The sequence below is a fragment of the Manduca sexta genome, chromosome 11 (assembly GCF_014839805.1).
Source record: "Manduca sexta isolate Smith_Timp_Sample1 chromosome 11, JHU_Msex_v1.0, whole genome shotgun sequence".
NCBI lineage: Eukaryota > Metazoa > Arthropoda > Insecta > Lepidoptera > Sphingidae > Manduca > Manduca sexta.
This window is the reverse complement of record NC_051125.1, coordinates 220181-240296: the sequence shown is the minus strand read 5'-3', so window position 1 is coordinate 240296 and position 20116 is coordinate 220181. Positions and strand designations below refer to the sequence as shown.

General features: G+C 35.0%; 1 protein-coding gene across 1 annotated transcript in view; it reads left to right on the top strand.

The window, feature by feature from the left end:
- LOC115445809 (MAGUK p55 subfamily member 5) overlaps window positions 1-20116 on the top strand; it is a 140923-nt gene that overhangs the window by 71747 nt on the left and 49060 nt on the right. The window contains 1 exon segment of the mRNA XM_030172253.2: window positions 2415-2540. Coding sequence (XP_030028113.2) covers window positions 2415-2540 — 126 coding nt within the window.

Genomic DNA, 20116 nt, shown 5'->3' with positions numbered 1-20116 from the left:
TCATATTCCATCAATAATAAAACCAAACAAAACACTTAGATATTGCGTGTACCTCCTACACAATTTAGTGGAAACATTTATTTTACACGTTAAATTAAATATTTGACTGACGTCATTTTACGCCGCGATAAGAAATGTTACGCTCTACTTTATTTTAACAATGAAGTCAGGCATATGAAAACCTATTATATAATTTATTAAGTACTCAAAGTATAAGTACTACTGCCGTTTTACTATAATAGAAAACAAACAAAAAAATTATACGAATCAGTAAGATGTCTTCCTCGCATATAATAATATTCTCTTGTACGTAGCTACTTGGTAATTAAAAATGCAATGAACGTGAACTTGCGTGGTGATTAGTGATTACACGATGACGCGGAGGTAAACAGTAATGCATTGATATTCTACTATTACCCGTCATCATCATCATCATCACCATGTCAAGATGGGAGGAAGTAGTCCACTGCTGAACACGGGCCTACCTAGAACTATTACCTGTGATTACCACAAATTAATTCCTAGAGATATGCCAAGAATAAAGTTGCCAATACTTAAGGCAGTCAATATTAGGTATAATTTATTTAAAGAAAACATACATCATAGGATTAAAATAACTCATCAAAAAATCCATGTGTACGCTACATTGTGCATTATTATTACACTACGTACTGTTGACAATACCTAAGTGTGACTCAAAACTGCGAACAATTCATTACAATAACAAAGTTACAGTCATCATTAAACGCATTAACATTATCCATGATGCACGCTTGTTGCACACAACGCTGTTCTGTCTACGGTGCCGAAATATTCTAAGCTTCAGCCAAGTGCTTCTGGGGTACATTACATCAATTATATTTCTATTTGACTACTTCTGACATGGGTGTCTTACAAGGCTTTTACGATGTTACAACAAAAAATTTGATTCAATTACTAAAATTCATATTTTTTGGGTTTGTACACTTTGCTGAAAGGTTTCTTAATGTTCTCAAAAGTTTTTATTTGAAGACATTAATTTATATGACAAACAATGATATTAGTTTAGATATTGTATTGAACACAATGTTTCTATTATTTTGTATTTGGGGTACAATATAACTTTAGACTGGGAAAAATAGATGTATGACTCGTGCTTGTGACCTAAATGTAATGATAAATAAGCAAATAAGTAAAAATAAAAAGAAGTTACTAATTATTAACCCCCTTATTTATAGACGTTATTTATATAAGGACGGAGCATTGCTGTGATAACAAGTCTGTTTCTCAGTGCAGACGGTATGGCAGCCTTCGCAGTGCGTAGACATAGGGCCGTTGTGATTGGCTAAAATTGAGGTACAACTTGAATTTAGTTGGCTCTCAGATAAAGCTGAACAAACAGCAAGCCGTCAGATAAACAAAAATGAGAAACAGACTTGTTATCACAGCAATGCTCCCTCCCTAGATAAATAACGTCTATGGATAAGGGTGTAAGTTATTGCAATCTGTAGTCGGTAATATATGTGTTATATTTTGGTCCATATTATAATCTTTTTACTAACAAATGTTTCATTTTTCAGGTCCGGTTTAGAATTATTAAGGGTTATAAATCTGAAGTAGTGTTTGTATTTAGTTATAAGTATTGTGTGTCGAATTGCAGAAGGTTTTTTTTCATTCTATAAAATATTTGTATATTATTTATTAAGGTCAAGCCCTATTCCGTATATAGGGGCGAATCCGTATTTACAGCCATCAAAGCTGTCCTTCGAGTAGGACGCCTGTGATTACAAAAAGACGATATATTTGTTCTCTTGTGAAATAGATTTGGTTAACAATAATAAAAATGAGCTATTAAAATAAGCCTTCTGAAGTTTGATATTTCGCACATCCTCTAAAAATCAGGCATGACCAAATATAAACAGTCAAATACGGCATTTCGTTTCAAAAAGTCTGTTTCTGAATAAATTAATATACTCTTGCGTGAAAGTAAAGTGTTTTTGGAGGATTTTGTGCGATTTATACTAGACAATTGTATGCTTAACCATTTATGAATGTGTATGGGGTAATTTTGTGCATGAAAACATTGGGCCTATGCAACTTTTGTAATCGTAGTTATAAGTAAGGAATGTTGAAATATTGTTTTATGGGGTTTAGCTTAGAATGTTGTCTAGAATAAGATTTTATATTCAGAAAGGAATAAAACAAGACGTTTTTTTCACAAAGTTTAACAAGTGTTGCTATTTTTAAAAATACTAAAAGTCATATCAATTTGTTCTTTTTACATTGAACAGTCTATTAACAATGTTTATTGGTGTAGTCCTCAAGAGTAAGCAAATAAACAAACTATTTATTATTAAATAGCACTGGCAACACTGACAAAAAAGACCTTTCTGAACGATGTCCACTATTTTCGATTTACCCAATCTGCTCACCAGGTGAACGGCACTGCGAAGACGTCGGCGCCGGCGGTCCCTCCCAGAGAGGTGGCGCGGGACGCACCGCCGCGTCCCCCCGCGCACGACCTCACCAAGGACCAGGCGGACTCCATCAGGAAGTACCAGGTCAGTACTAGATGTAATATCATATTGGCGAGTGTATAAACTGGCCACTCGATTATGAGCTTTAAATTATGAATATTTAGTGCGCTTTTATTTACCAGCTTATTTCTAGGTTACAGAATTTCCTGCGTGTTTATTTTTTATATCGTTATAATTTTTTGGTGATAAAATATAGAGGAAATGGTGTTTGAATTTTATCGTGAACAGCGCCATCTATTATTGAGTTTGAGTACTATGCAATGTTTGTTATGGCGCCACAACTTAAAACAATTACGTTTTAAGTTGTGGCGCGTCCTACGTTTAATGTCATAACATGTGGAAAATATGAATGAAAAGATAATAATATAATATTTTTCGACATACTCAAGCTTTCCTTTACTCGAATCGGCGACTATATAAAAAATACTATAATTCACTTTTTAAGATCTAATCATTTAGGTACAGTTACACGAAATAATTTTAACAAACAACGGTCAGTTGGTTTGAAACAATGTGTTTTATGTCTGTCCTTTGAATTTTAAATCTATTTATCTAGATTATTTAGCTTTATAATCATACAATTTCCGCCATAATATTGACAGTTCTAATGTATGCTATCCTTTGTTACATTACTCTTTGTCTGTCACTTCCTGATTTTTGTTCGCAAAATCTAGGCCATTAAATGGCGTGGTAGAATAAACGTATGCATGTTGTTAAAACTGTTCGTTGAATCATTTCTCTTATTGAATTTCGGTTTTGTATTGTTGCATTCTAATCCATAATAAACTATGATTAGAGTGTTTTTTGTTTGAATAAAATGTTTGGTACTTTGTTGCTCACTATATATGTATATTTAGGTAAGTATATCACGGAATGTTAGGAAGATCTTTCCGTCAATACTTAGTCAATTGTTTCGTGTAACTGTGAGGCTCTTAGCAGAGCAGAAAAAAGTAAAATAACATCTACAATAACTTTAACAAGACGTTTTTAAAACGAAGGTATTTGCATAATTCTGGCCTGTATCTATAATCATTTGTTGTCTACACAATATCTCATTTTTTTAAGACGATGCCTAAACTTGGAGCATATCTCATATATGAACCAGGATTCTATTGAACAAAAGTTAATTCATCTATTGGCATAATGTTACAAGGTAACAAGGTATATTATATACTTTCATAGCATTATATAGTTGAATTTTGGTGAAAGTGAGCATTAGTGTGCAGTTGTGCCTGTGCCTACGCCTATGGGAATAAAGAATAAGTGTGTGTGTTCATAATCTCTTTATCATTAATATATGAACCAAATGTAGGTACTTGGCCATCAAACCCCTGTCATTCCTAGCGTCGGGTCGCGTCTCTAGGAAGGAAAAATAAATGTAAATAGATAGTAATTATTTTTCAAATAATGTCTTTGTTAATCGCCTATTATACACTAACAGCTGTGGACACAACTGACATGAGAAGTGTGTATTTTATAGTATTATACGTTTAATTTTCCTTCCCTGTATACAAAGCCATTTTTACATTGCGTTACTAAATGAAACCACTGAAATATTGTAAATTGTAGAAAGATATTTTGGTTATGACTCCAGCACTAAGAAACTTTGGGAATTCGTCCTCAAGATTTAAATCTAGCGAAAGTCTAGCTTTATAGTTATAGACCGTATCTATTACTTCATTGCTATGTTTTAGATAGATTTTTTTTGCCAAAAATATACAATTTGAGTACATGTTATCGCAAAGCACAGGTCGTATCCGTTCTCAAACCGCACTAGTCAATAACAGGTTCTAAAACTAGTTTCGTTGTAAAAAATATTTAGTCATACTATTCAAACTATGCGGCCACCACCTAAAATATAGAATATAGACATGTCGATGGAGACGTAGATATTTAAATCTATACTCTAAATACTTTATACTAAATATTAAAATACAACGTTGAAAAATTTTAATGTGTTAATCTCTGGATTTCATTCAATATAATGTAAAGCTTCATTATGGCTCAGTACGAGATGCAGGTAGTTATTCCGGGAAGGGATTAACGGGTAAACACATGGAAGAGAGAGGATTATTGGAAATTCATCACGGGTTAAATTATATGAAGTACATCAATTAGTTAGACAAACTACAAATACTTATCTGCATGTAGAGTCCCACTAATTTAATTAGTCTCTTTATACCATTGATTCTCAAAGTGGTCCAGGTGGACCCCCAGGGGTCCATGGGAGACTTGACGGGTCTACGTTGGCGTGACCAAAAATTGGGGCTTGACAATTCGTAAGCGGGGTCCACCATTTATCTGGTTTGATAGTAAAAAATAAAACAGAGGTCCATTAGTCCAGCACAATTGTAAAAGTGGTCTATGAGAAAAAAAAGTTGGGAATTATTGTATATAAAATATTCATTTCGACAATTCGGCTATCATAGTAAGGGTGACTGCCTCGGTGGCGTAGTTGTATTGCACGTCCGGTACAATAGCGCTCTGAGGTCCTGGGTTCGAATCCCGGGTCGGGCAAAGTGATATTTGGGTTTTTTTCTGCTCAGTATCAGCCCGGAGTCTGGAATTTGTGCCCGATATGGCGATAGGCTCGCCCCCTATCACATCATGGGACGAAACATACTTGGCGAAAAGTGGGTGCCCTAGTTACGCCTCTGCATACCCCTTCGGGGATAAAATGCGTGATGTTATGTATGTATGTAGTGAGGGTGAAACAGAGGGTCAAACCCTCCACACGCGACATTAGGGCCTTGTTAATGTTTCGGAAATCAATGAATAGCCCGTTTACGCCCGGTGCAGAGGACTGCTCTTTGTTGATGACAGTTTGTTGCCCGGCAACATTGAATGTGCACGATAGCTTGAGGATGGAACAGACTGTCAAGACGAATGTAAACTTCAAAACCTAAGGAACACTCCTCTAACTTTTATAAGTTACGTGTATATTATTTATGAATTAATAATCCGTTGTTTTACCGGTGATGGAAAACGTGAGGAAACCAACAAAACTGAAAAATCTCTTTCAGAATATCAAATGTATGTAAGGTTTACCAAACTTCGCAAAATGTTAATTTTTTGTGTGTGGTTTGCTCACTTCCTATAGGAAAAACTATTACAAATATTTTTAACAGTATACTTATGTTATACCCCCGTATTGGAGTTTATAGAAACAAAGGAAGCCCTCATTAGTAAAGGCTCATGCTTAGTACTATCTATATAGAGCTGATAAACACAACTTACACAAGGTAACGTATATAAATACATTTTACGCCCATGGGTACAGCGTTACAAGAGTGCGTAACTGGATTACTAACAAGCATGGCTTCTGGCAATTTGATTAAAATTCATGTTCTCCAAAGGACACGGTTATAACGGCTTAGTGCTGACGGGTATCTCGTCACCTTCAATGAATTTAGCGTTAAGACGATATACAGAAAACAATACTAAGATATCGCAAATTGTATAGTTAAACTACCAAAAAATTAACCCATACTAATTTTTAAATTAATCGGATTGAAAAATAGCTTTTATTGCATTAGGAGTTGACAAGAGTTCCGTCGTATGGAATTTCGGATGGCAGCAAACGTCACGCTGGACGTGATGACTTCACAATGGGAATGATACGACATTTAGCTCTTAGGGCGCCGGCTACCATAATATATCCACAATATGGCGGAGCGCAGCGCAGACTTTTATACTGTCAAACTATTATCGACATTGTCTTTATCTAAATAATATTCAAAATGAATTTACACAACATTAAATTGCTTTACATTGTTGTTGTAATCGATTTTGAATATTGTTTCAATGATGACAATGTCGATAATAGTTTGAAGGTAAAAAAGTCTCTGAACCGCGCTCCGCATATTTGCGCGGGTCCTTAAACTAATGTATTGCCTTGTATTGCATATAGGTTTCTGAAAAAAATATCGTAATTTAATTTCAGATTTCGCGATAAATAAAATTTTGTATAATAATTAAGTAGTGTGTTTTCGGTTCTATGCGGTACGGGAAAACACACCATACAAACTCCTTCTATACAAAATTGGCGGTAACAATTATCAAGTTATTTGTTAATAACATTTATATATAAAATTGAGAATAGTCTTCTGATCTATTTGACAATAAATTTCTATGTCAAGGCTATCGTCCAACCGTGACGGCTACTGAGTAACGGCAGATTTAAAAATTTAACAATCAAGACGTTGCTCAAACTGTGTCCTTTGTTTTCTCAATAATCATTATAATCTCAGCCATGTTTTATGTTAAATAAGCTGTGAATTATTAATAACGCTTTAGAGAAACCTCTTTGGCATTTTTAATGTTGTAATAAAACGAGCTGGTATAATTCTAAAGGCTGGTAAAGAGGCAATATTCCTCACTTATCGACATTATATTTAGATTTATTTTTATAGACAATGGTTGTTTTAGTATCAACATTGCTAGCAAAAAGTTAATATGTTTCATAAAATACATATACATCAAACGAAAATTTTCCGTTTCTCAGAAATCTCGATATCAAAGTTGTACTTGCGATCTTTAAAGGCACTCCGCTGTTTATGTATGTTGTAAGTAATTGGTATATATGTTCTGAGTTATTTATAAAATTAAGTAAAAAAGATGTGTTATTGACACGGGTGTTTATTTCAGAGTAAGTAACTAAACATACAAAACAACAACATTCAAATATTTATAAAAATAGAACACATAAAAAATAATAGTCACATCAAAGGTTACATTCTACAACAATATATAAACTGAAAGATATGTAGCATATAAATAATATTATACTCTACTTGTAAAATCAAATAAATTATATTTTGTTTACGTATATTTAAATCAACTTTATCGGAAATTAAATGTGACTTTTTGTTGATTTTTCTGGAACTGATATGATCTCGAAGGACTGAGAAACTGCATATTACAATTGTTTCGACCTCTTTTAACACGATGCAAAAGAGTTTAGGGAATATTCCTTTACTGATATTCCTAGGAATGTAATTTGGACTATATTCAGGGACTATAAACTAAATGAAACAAATAACTTTCAATTAGTTTTGTTGATTGTGGTGCAATTGACGGCAGCTAACAAAGGCATTGTTTGATGGATGTATTTGTTTATATTTTTCCTCCACGTGGTAAATTTATTGTAAAATGAACACAGATTAATAGTCTAGGTATTAAATTGTACTCGTATAGTAAATGTTATTTTAATATGGACTGCGTCTTGTTTTGTATTGCGTTCAAATGGAGAATTCTAGTTTTAACGTTATATTAGTAATTACTGTCTAACTCAAAAATTGGCGATCGTACTTTCATACGGTTTCCACAAATGGACGGAGTAAATCAAAAGGAAAGTGTATTTCAATAATCATTTGTACGAAGGAGAAAAATTAAGCATGAGTAAAACCAGGGCGGGTCGCTAGTATAGAATATGATATTACGCACTTCCATTCCTGGAAATGAACTGATTCTAGAAAGAATGCAATTTGTACGTCTGAATTTAATTAAAATACACCAGTAAAAATAAGAATTTTCGAGGTATTAACGTAATTTTTGACTAATTGTTGCGTTTTAATGATGGGATCTGTTTTTTACCGATTGGATCAGCACTAAAGGTTAACTGGAAAAGTTTATACATTTACAATTGCCAAGCCACTTCGTCAAATTAAATACCAGAGTGTAGGCATTTATACCACAATCTCACTTCACATTGTAACTAGCTGCATTATTACTTCATCAGCAAAAGTAGAACCTGCAATATTCGGCCCGATTTATTAGACGGATATCCCGATCTGGGAATTTAACATTGCTAGTCCCTAATTACAGCTTCGTTCCCCGGAGAGCTGCAAGAATGACGTCAGCAGAAAGTATCTTAATTGCCGTCTTAATGTGGAAGCGGATTTCGGAATTCTGCTTAGGAGAGGAGATTGAATTTAGTTTATACTTGGGTTTGCCTAAGAAGCCATAGTAATTTTCTATGTGTATAAAATCTTTTATTATTTAATATTAAATAGGGTGGTATGGAACATTAAAATTGAGTCTTGGAATAAAATTATATGAGAATTGACGAGTCGTGTGAGTACGATTTTACTGGTGGAAGGCCTCTCATATGTGAGAGTCCGCCTGGGTACAAACTGCAATGTCTATTTCTGCCGCCGAGCAGCAGTGTGTACTCACTGTTGTGTTCCGGTTTGAAGGATATTGTAGCCAGTGTAACTACTGGACATAATGAGACTTAATATCTCATGTCACAGGATGGCGAGCGCAGTGGAATACCAAACAATGCTTTGTTATTCAAGGTGTTGGATAGTGTTTCTATTATTTAAGCGGTCGTATTGCTTACCATCAGATGAACGGCAAGCTCGTCTCGTCATTCAAAGCAAAAAGACGCAAACCATCAATATTTATTTTACAATTCATTTCACTTATTTTCTACTCTAAGCTACCTTTTACTTCTATCAGGTAATTATCCCCCTTACCCCCCTAAATCCGCCCCTGCGTGTCTTTCCAGCGGGAACTAATTTCGAGATATTCAATACGTACACGTTTCAAACTTTTTTATTGAAACAAGACCTTTTTTGTATGCAAATGAAACGCTCGTGCAGTCTACGTGACGCGATATCCTCAAAAACAATTATTGTAGTGTATTGAGATCATGTTTGTTCTAAGTGCTTTTGTTATCTGATTACTGAATATTTAGTTTAAAATTAGGTGTCCTAGATTGACTATTTTGTCCTTATTTTTCGATGGTTTATATTGTTTTATTTATGTTAAAAGTATTTAACTTATTGTCTAATACGTAGCTGTAATAAATGTAAAGTTAATATAATTTTAGGATCTTATAAGACTTAAGTAATTATTGACACGTATATTATGAAAGTACATAGACCTTATCTACGTTGTGTAATAACTAAAACTTTACTTGTAAAGCCACTTGCTTAAGCTGCGTGTTTGAAGCTAGTTTGAAAAAAAAATTGGGTCTATTTTATACGAAAACATACTGTTTTTTTCTATACAAGGGTAAGCATTAAGCATAGGTGTAACACTCACATTTCACCAGCTACGTCAGGTTCCATGTAGTAGGGGCCAGGCCTGTCATATACCCACCAAGCTGTTTTACTCCATAAAACAATTTCCACTTAATTTACAGATAACCTTGGGGTCTTGATTAACTTCACGTAAATGCGGTTATCTCATATGCTAATTCAGCAGTTTCTCTTGGATGTAGAGTTCTCAGAAGCATGGAAACGAATAATGAATAGATTTAACAGATTACGTAGAAAATTGTGTTGTTGAAGTATTTTACATGAAGATAATAGTTTCGGGAACTAGAAATTATAATGGCGAATAATAATATCAGCCCTGTATTATATATTGGCCCACTGCTGGGCACGGGCCTCCTCTACTGAGAGGGATCAGGCCTTAGTCCACCACGCTGGCCTAGTGCGGATTGGTAGACTTCACACACCCTCAAAATTATTTAGAGAACTTTTAAGGTATGCACAGTGACTACGCACTGCTGCTTGGCGGCAGAAATAGACATTGCGGTAGTACCTACCCAGGCGGACTCTCACATATGAGAGTCCTATCACCAGTAAATTGACAGAAATAAATAAATTTTCAGTTACTTTTTTGACTGACTGTACATTAAACTTAATTCCTGGTCTTGATATCGCGATTTGAACTCAATAACATATTCTCACCGCTCAAACTTCCGAACGCGCGTCCTACCGTCAATATGAGGAGTTTGAATAGCATTGTCTTCTCTGATGGTTATACAGATATCGCCCGTATTAACTTCGCAAAGGGTTGAATTCTGGTAATCTTGGTTTTCCACGAATAGATATAATACTGAAACAAGAAAGTGTTGACTACGCGTGTTCTATGATTTTTGGGATCAAAGATAGGAATCATATTTTTCTTAAAAACAAAATATATATTTTTTTAAAGAGTTTGTCTCTTTCTTTGGTCATTAGAGAATAGATAGTACATTATTTCTCAGCACTTTTTACTTGGAAGTTAAGTTATATGGATATAATAAGGTAAACCTAATTCTGTTTGTTACTGCAGTCATTAGGTAGTGTATTTTCCACATATCTACGCGCGTCAATTTAAAATATCCGTTTTTTTTTGTATACTGGCACAATAAAGTGACCCCACTACAATTAATGTTAAGTGGAGTGGGGTCCAGGAGAATGTCGACTGACGAGAGATGATGACCCCTCAGCAGCCGACACAATTATGCCGGCCTGTATACGGATATACACAGGCTGATCCCGGAATGCGACACTTACGCGGGCCACTATGGCGGGTTTTAACAACTTGTGTACGGTGGTAGATCTCCGGGCGGATATGAAATATATCCTACCACTAGCAAAACATTGCAATAGTCAATCATTATATAAGCTATGGTGTTTTATAAATCACAACATTATTTAGTCTTAATCCGAAACACAACGATGCCTGCTACTTCCTTGATAATAATAAACAAGTCCTGTAACATTACAGAATTCAGCTATATTCAACAATATACCTAGTCTTGCCATAAATATTGTAATAAAGAAAAAAGAAAATTGTTAACTGCAAATAACATTTATTACTTTTACAGTGTGTCAGTTTAATACATAAATATAAAACAATTAAAAATATAAAAAGCTTATTCGAAGTGGTCTCCATTGGCTGCAATACAGTCCTTTAAACGATGAGGCCAGTTATCAATAGAAGCACGCACTCTTTCCATGGGAAAATTCTTCACTGCCAATCGTATAGATTGTTTTAGGGACTCAAATTATCATGGCGTTTAGAGCAAGCTGTACTCTCTAAAACTGACCACAAATCATAATCCAGCGGATTAAGATCGGGACTAGACGACGGCCAGTCTTCAGCTCTGATGAAGTCCGAAACGTTCGATTCCAACCAAGACTGCGTGGACCGAGCTTTATGACCCGGCGCCGAGTCTTGCTGGAAGGACCATACTTGGTTATTGAACATGGTGATGTTAAGGGGCTTAACTACCTTCTCAAGAATGGTATCTTGATACACTTGTGCCGATGTTTTGATACCTTTTTCACAAAAATATGGCTCAGTCACTCCTTCATAGCTAACACCCCACCAAACCATCACTGAAGTCGGATAATGTCCACGTTGCACTCTGTCGACTAATTGGGAAGCTTCCTTAGAGCTTTGAGCATAAATACGGTCATTTTGTTTGTTAAAATGTTGCTCAATTGTAAAAATTTTCTCATCCGTAAACAAAATTTTTCTGTGACCTCCCTTTGCGTACCGCTTCAGTAGTTGTTTCGATTTTACCACCCTATTCTTCTTTAAATTATCAGTTAAGAAATGGCCAGTGCGTCTCTTATAGGCTGCAAGTCCTAAGTCATCTTTTAAAATACGCGACATGGTTCTAGGTGCTATCTTCATTTCCCGAGATAAAATCTTTTGCTTTCGGACAGGATTTCTTCGAATTCTTTCCCTTACTGCTTTGACCACCTTTTTCGTACGAACACTACGTGGACGGCCAGATCTTTTCTGTCACAAACAGAGGAGGTCTCATTGTACCTATTAATAGCCCGGTACACAAACATTTTACTAATACCAAGTGTATGGAGAGTTTTAAAAATTGCATTTGGCTCCATACCTACTTTGTGTAATGCTATCACAGCGATTCGGTTCTCTTTATCACCCCACACCATTTTAATATCGCAAAATATTTTACAATGTATTGGCGCCAAAATGAGAAAACACAATGAACAATCGTATAAAAATGACAGATTCGAAATTCAAATGTAATATTTTTTTATAATTAAGTGTAACAGTATTTATGGCCAGACTAAGTATACACGGAATAAATTGCTGATAAGTTACCCTAAACCGAGACATAAGATAAGAGAAAGTATGTGCAGCGAAAGTGGCTGTCAAGTACAAAAGGACAATCCATAGCCTCTACCGACCTCTCTGGGATACAAGCGTGATGTTATTTATGTGGCGGCGTCAACATTTCAACTATAACCGTGTATAAAATATTATATAAAACTAGTTTAATTTAACGTAACAGGTTACATTCGTGCTTTTGAAATAAAAATTATATTCACACGATGTTGGAAACTGTACATTTTAATGGACGCGGCATTCGACTTTCACTACCAAATGGCCGTATTATAATTTATAATGTAATAAGCGACGGGAACGGTTATTTAGCATTTTCAAATGTTTCGTTATGAATAATGAATAATTTTTAATAATGTATATTACGATTTCCTGTGTGAATTTTTGCAGGTAGTTTTGTAAAGCGGCAAATAAATACGGGATGTATTTATGCAATCACACTCTTAGTGATAAACTCGCATTGAGAAATATTTTTGATGTCAGAACTTTGCCTAAAACATTGCGACCTAAATATTATTGTAAATCATATAAAATTCATTTAGTTACAAGAAAGGATTCGCAATCAATTTTTGAATAGTGGCGTAGCGTTTGCTAAACGTCAGTTTATCATTATGTATATGGGTTATAAAAATGTAATAAAACATGTTTCTATTACAAACACAAGTCTTCTGTGTTGCAAAAATCAATGCTTGACTATCATTCACTATTGTTTACAAAAATACTCTATTTATAATCTACCTTTACTAACAAAATATTATGACTAAAGAATAAAACAACTCTTAAAGTGTTTGTCCATCCTTAAATCTCTACGCAATCACAGAAGTAGAATTTAAATCCATTAGAAATCTCGTAGTCATGTTTTCCTCGTCATTTATGGATAATGACCGTGTACAGTTCTTTAAAGTTTCCCAACAACTGGATATATATTCGTTAACTATTTTGCTTTCTGTATACTTGTATAAATTAGTAAAATATAAAAATTAGTTACTTTATCATCACATGTAGTATATGTATATCCATAGCATATTTGTAAACTACCACACGTATGGATGAGTCTGTTACCTGTCCACAAAGTCATTAACGAAATAATTTGGCGTGGTTAACACGTTACTACAGTTAGTCCACGGTTTAATGTCAAAATTGCCACCTCCGTGCACTTATTGCTGTACGACGCGGCTGTAGGGCGCGCCGGCTGGCAGTATGCCGCGTTCCTTCGCGCCGGGACGACGCGCGGCCCGCCGTCACATCCCTACGTCACTAGTGTTGTGCTAACGAGTGCGAATGGTTTTATAATGTGCATTGTTTGGTTTATTTATAGAGTGATTTATTAGTGTTTCGGAATTCGATATTGTTATCGATATTAATGGTTTAATGGCGAAGTTCGGTCGATTACCAAGTCATCGAGTGTTTGAGTTAAATCAAAACAAGTACAGTAAATGAATATTTTTTTTTATCTATTGAGTTACTTATAGATGAGAAATAAGAACTGTTGGATTATTTTTTGTACTAGTTATATTTGACAAGAAGTTATATAAAATTGAAGTTTCCAATCCAAGCGAAGGATTTTATTTACATAGTACGTGACCGCTGTTTATTATTTATTAGCCTACGTCCTCACGTGATAAGTCGACTTGTTATCCTTGAACTAACCATTACTAAAGATTTTGGTAATACACTGTGATAAAATGGAAAAGTGAAAATTATTCGCCTGATAAAATGCAATTTGTACACTTCTTGGTATTTGCAGCAACTTTGACGTTATTCAAATAGGTCAGTTTTCAAATGATATTGGAGTAACTAATATAAAGACATGTGAATTAACTTGCTCATAAGTTCTAGAACTCTCTCCCGATATCATCATCAAATCAAAATAAACTATAGCTGAATCTAGGTAAAGTGCAGCGTTTCCTAATTAAACAAATAGAAGTCCCAAAGATTACTTCCATAAACACTCTTATACAACTACACCTCTTTCCTATCTATTCTAATGTGGGGTCAGCACTAAGTATGTTCAGAAAGTATATGTATGTGTATATAGATTACTTCCATAAACGCTGTCATACCTACCTACCTCATTCCTACCCATTCTCATGTGGGGTCAACACGTTGCAAGTTATGACTGCCATACATGCCACGGTCCATCGGAAAGGTCCATCGGTGCAGGTATGCCTGCGCCGGTAGACCGCAATGTGTGTGGGAATAGACCTGTGTAGATTTTTGAGCCTGTGCAGGCGATCGGCGCAGGATCGAAAATCAATTCTTTCAATTGATACCTGCGCAGGCATACCTGCACAGTTGACCTCTCCGGTAGACCGTAGCGTGTATGGCTTACATTATAGACGGTATATGGCTTGGTTACTCCGACCGGCTGACTGACGTCAACAGCCTCCGTTCAGGATTCAATTTAGATATCTTACCTCTAATATTGCTGCTAAAAATAATTTATTCATATAAAAATACGTAAAACAGGTTGTTAATGTATTATAAATTCATGTATGATTAGCAAGAATGCAATACAGCAGGCTTTCTAAGATGTAAAGTCAGAAACAAAAGGAGCTGAATAAATTACAAATTTCAAATCGCTTTTAAACCTTTGTATACGTTACATCAATCGTTTTTCTTCACTAAAATATACTTCAAAGGGTTATATTTATTTAAGAGGAAGGAAAAACAATATTTCGATTGAAGTCAATGTGTAAAAGCGTTTTGAAGTATTCAAACAACTTTTTGGCTGACTGTACATGCCAGTGACGTTAAAACTAAAGCTCATAATATTACACAGGCAGGGCTGCATTCGGGTTGTGACCTACATATATCGACATTCAGAGACGCACTCAGGGATGGAATGTGTAGGGGAAAATTACTGCCAAAGGAGAGTACAAATTTATTGAGGCAAAACTTTACTAGTGATTATTATTATAAGGACAATGTTTTTCACAATAATCTTCAAACAATATAAATAAGAATTATATTAATGTTTCAATATATATCACGGCTCTATACATAAAAATAGAGCTTTATCAACAGCAAATTTTAGAAAATCTTGTATTACGGAAGTCAATACAGTCACACGTTTTCGTTAAAACACGCTATAAAGTAGTGCTGCTCAAAAAAGTTCCTAACACATCTGGTAATAGGTTTACCTTTTAGTCTTTATCCTTACAAAACTTTTAGACTTACTCCTCATAGCGGACAGCGAACTGAATGTTTACGAAACGACCGCAGCTTAATCCCACTAGAGCTAATATTTGTGTGATTTGAAAAATATTTTGGTATCAATTTTGAGAGGCTAGATGCCCCTTTTATTTGCAAATTTTTGTGTTGCATATTTGTTATTAATTATACAAAAAATGCACTCCGGGGAGTCAAGGACCCCATATCGCATTGCTGAATCTAGCCGGTCAAATTATTTTAACGTTAATTTAATTTAACATTGTTTACAATCAAATTGCTGGCAAATATTTATTCATCAACCGATCCGATAAAGCTTTTAAATATTTTATATCCAGATAAATGTTTGGAGCGAAACCTTTTGGTCTTAAATGAAGTCAATTTTGTCTATTGTGTATATTGTAGATTTGCTCAGTATTTTACCACTACTAGAATCGAGGTCGTCATTAATTTCTATTGTGCACATTTGATACCATTGCAACTATATTTGTTATTAAAATATGCCATTTTTAAACCCATTTCAATAAAAAGTATTTTCTAATATCGTCACATTAAGAAATTGAGGACTTGAAATTGATTCAAACATTAGTAATTTAAAATCGAAAACTCTGTACGTACAAGGGAGTGGAGTTCATTATAGATTGTTTTTCTACCAGGAAATATTTAGTCATGAAATAGTAATGTATTGCTGATGGTAGGATATATTTTATATCCGCCCGTATAGTGACCACCTTACACTAGGTATTAAAACAGGCCATAATGGCCCACGTAAGTGTCGCGTTCCGGGATCAGCCTGTGTATATCGGGTTCTAACAGGCCGGCATAATTGTGTCGACTGCCGAGGGTCTATTGGACCCCATTCTACTTAACAATGTAGAGGGATGTAGAGAGGGAGAGTTAAATGTAGAGGGATGACTGTGCCGTGTGTATATAAAAAAAATAGTAGTCAAAATTATAATGACTTCAAGTTTTCACTCCATGTACTCTACTGGGCAGGGAAAGCGACTTGTAATAAGCTACCATGGCGAATTTTTTATTTGTTTAATGTAATGAATATGATGAATATGATATGAAGTTATACACATTAATTGTGGCTGCTTTGGTGGCGTCGTTGTATTGCATGTGCGGTATGACATCGGTCTAAGGTCTCAGGTTCGAATTCCGGGTCGGGCAAAATGATTTTGGGATTTTCTGCTCAGCATCAGGACGGCTTGATATTTTTGCCCAATATGGCCATAATCCCGCCCCCTGTTACATCAAGGAATTGCGAAAAGTGGTTGCCATGGTTAGATCTCTGCCAACCATTCGGGTACAAAGGCGTGATTGTTTTATGTTCCAATAACAAATAACACTAACAATACTATGTGTCATTGCACTCATTACTTTAACAATATAGGTACATACATAATAAACCTCCTTTGACAATACGTACGTAAACCGCACTGTTTATACGAATTTGTCCTGTTATAACATTATAAATAGGTCATAAACACTTTAGTTATATAAATAGCGCTCTGAGGTCCTGGGTTCGAATCCCGGGTCGGGCAAAGTGATATTTGGGTTTTTCTGCTCAGTATCAGCCCGGAGTCTGGAATTTGTGCCCGATATGGCGATAGGCTCGCCCCCTATCACATCATGGGACGGAAAACACTTGACGAAAAGTGGGTGCCATGGTTGCGCCTCTGCATACCCCTTCGGGGATAAAATGCGTGATGTTGTGTGTGTGTGTGTGTAAATAGGTCATAAATACTTTAGTTATATTAATCATAACAAACCCATCGAAGTTGTAATCTAATTAATTTCCCTAATCAGCTTGTAATCAATTCTCAGATCTGATTCCGGCATAGGATAAGTTAGAATGGCTGCACTAATTGCGTGATCTTTTTTGTCACTATTAAGTTTGCGAACTGACGCCATTTTTAAAGTGATATTGGGTTTTTCTTTTGAATATCTTTTTCTGATATGGCAATAGCCTCCTATCATCGCGGTACGCGGAATACACACGGCGAAAACTAGTTGTAATAGTTGCGACTTTGTCTACCCCTTCGAGGATAAAATGTTTGTGTGTACGTGTAAGTATTTTCAAAACGAATTTATATCCTTGGCCAAGTTTAAAAGAACAGCAGTAAGTCAGAAATTAAATTAATACAATAATATACAAATAGAATATAGCTTGACGTTATACCTATCTACGATAGTCACTAGGCAGGTGGCTTACGGTTCACCGAACGTCTTTCTTCCTAATGCCCATGATGTGAATAGGGGCGAAACAACAGCTATACCGGCGTATCGAAACACTGAATATTGAAATACCAAACACTCGCACGTGCATTTCGAACAGAAACAACAAACTGACCTATAATATTGAATGTCTTACCCAAATTTCCTTACTTGAGAATTTATCTAACTTTACCAGCTTTAGAAAGTCAGAACCTACGCTAAATAAGAAGCCGATAACAACGCTTAAAGTAAACATTACCTTCGGATCATATTTTAATAAAGCTAAAATATATTTTGAGTAAATTGTAAGCAACCCAGCTTAAGCGATAAATACATTTCAGCGAGCAGACTCGTCTAAATCTCTTATTACAGATATATTTCAGCCGAACAACCCTTACCTGAATACCTTTATCCCATCAGCGGTTTCACCTCTCAAGGTCAAGAGGGTCGGGATGACCCAATAAACATTTACACTGTTTGTTGTGAATTATTGAATATCTGCCGCTAGGTGTAGACTTTATTGCTCCCCCAACCCTCATCAGTATTAAAGCTTGCAGCGGTTATTCTTGGCCGAAACGACCCTGTACTAATTCTGTCGCAGGACAGGGTTAAAAAGGAAAAGTTAAACAATGACGCGGTTATTTTTAGAAGTTTTGTCGCGTTCGCACTTTAACGGGTTGGGTAGGTATTTTTGTAAAAACGTGGTTAATTTTGTTTAGTTGTTTTGAGTTTCAAAAGAAAAGCCTTGTATTAAAGTGGAAGTTTGTAAACTTTATTTTTAATGAAATATACTTGGTCTGCGTAAATACGTAACTAGCATTAACTAAACAGCACTCGTTTCAATCCACAATATGATAAGGTTGTATTTTGAACGATATAAAATATTATATTAATTATTCGGCAAGACAAAACAGCAATTTATGCCTCAAAAGCACTTATGAATACATTTGATCGCAATTCCACTTCTACTTTCTATCTATCGGACAAAAATAAACTGGTACTGGACTAAAAATAGCAACTAGATCACAATCTCTCTAAAATAGATAGACTCGTAATGGTTTCTCTCAAAATAGTCCGCGAAATAGGTTACGTTAATTGTCTTGTATTGAATTATTGAGATCGTAAACTGCAGAACGTAACGTGTATTACTGGATGTTCCTGTAATGTGAATATTCGATTCTTAAGCTATAGAGACTATGTGTATGAAAAAACTGGTATATGAAACTTAATAAACATGATTATTTCTAATTAACATACCATAACCTACGATGTAAATTGTTTATGAAAATGATCCTGTAATAATCAATAACTGCACTGGCTATAATGCTTAGGATAAAGAAGGCGTTTTAACAACTGATGTAAATAACATTATTGAATCTATACATAGGGACTATAACATTTGAGAAGCCTACCAACTATGATTAGTATTTGAGGCTATTGTCGAAGATCTCTTCATTTGCAAAGTTACTACGACCAGTCCATGGTCAGACGTAACAGTAGTACTAACTCTTCCTTCTATTTCCCCTTTCCTGTCAGCCCGAGCTGGCTAGTTTGGTTTACCTTATGCATTTCTTATTAATTTTATCCCTTATTTAAAATTTCCGTAGTTATATAAGTTATTTTAATTGTGATTTAGAAATTTGTTCAACTTTGTTCGCCTGTGTGATAAATAAAGTATTTTATTTTAAAATGGTTAAAAATAGTTCAGAACCAGAAAATAGTCTCATTAACTCCGTCACAGATAAATCTAGCCTTTCGTTAATCACTTCATACATGCTTTTCATCAGTTGCTCGTTAGCTATGCCTCTTTATTTAGCTTTATTTTATATTTCGTTGGCTCTTTCTGTATCGCTCGTTACAGACTCATTCGCAACTATAACACAGGTTAAAGTACCTGTTGCATTAATTATGGGGTTTAAGTGTCCTCAGAGTTTAAAATCGTCTGGTATATCGTTGAGTACCGTTTGTAAATCTGGAATAGTTACGTCAAAAGCTTTAGTTTCATGTGCATTTGTATTTGAACAATTGTGAGATTTCGTATCAAGGTGATAAATGTTCTGTGATTGGTTTTTGGAAAAATAGTGTATTAACTGTTGTTAGGCATGTAATATCTCATGAGGCGACTTAGATGCAGCATGAAATTCAGTTTTGTGAAAATGTTATAATATTTGAATAGAATGATTTTGTAGTCTTTCCCGTTTATTTATATTTAAGTTTTCTTTGTGTAATGTTTTCAAAATATCAGGATAAATAAATTACAAATGGGCAACAAAATTTACCGCTTAACACTCAACTCACACTCACTCACCAAAATTGATCCG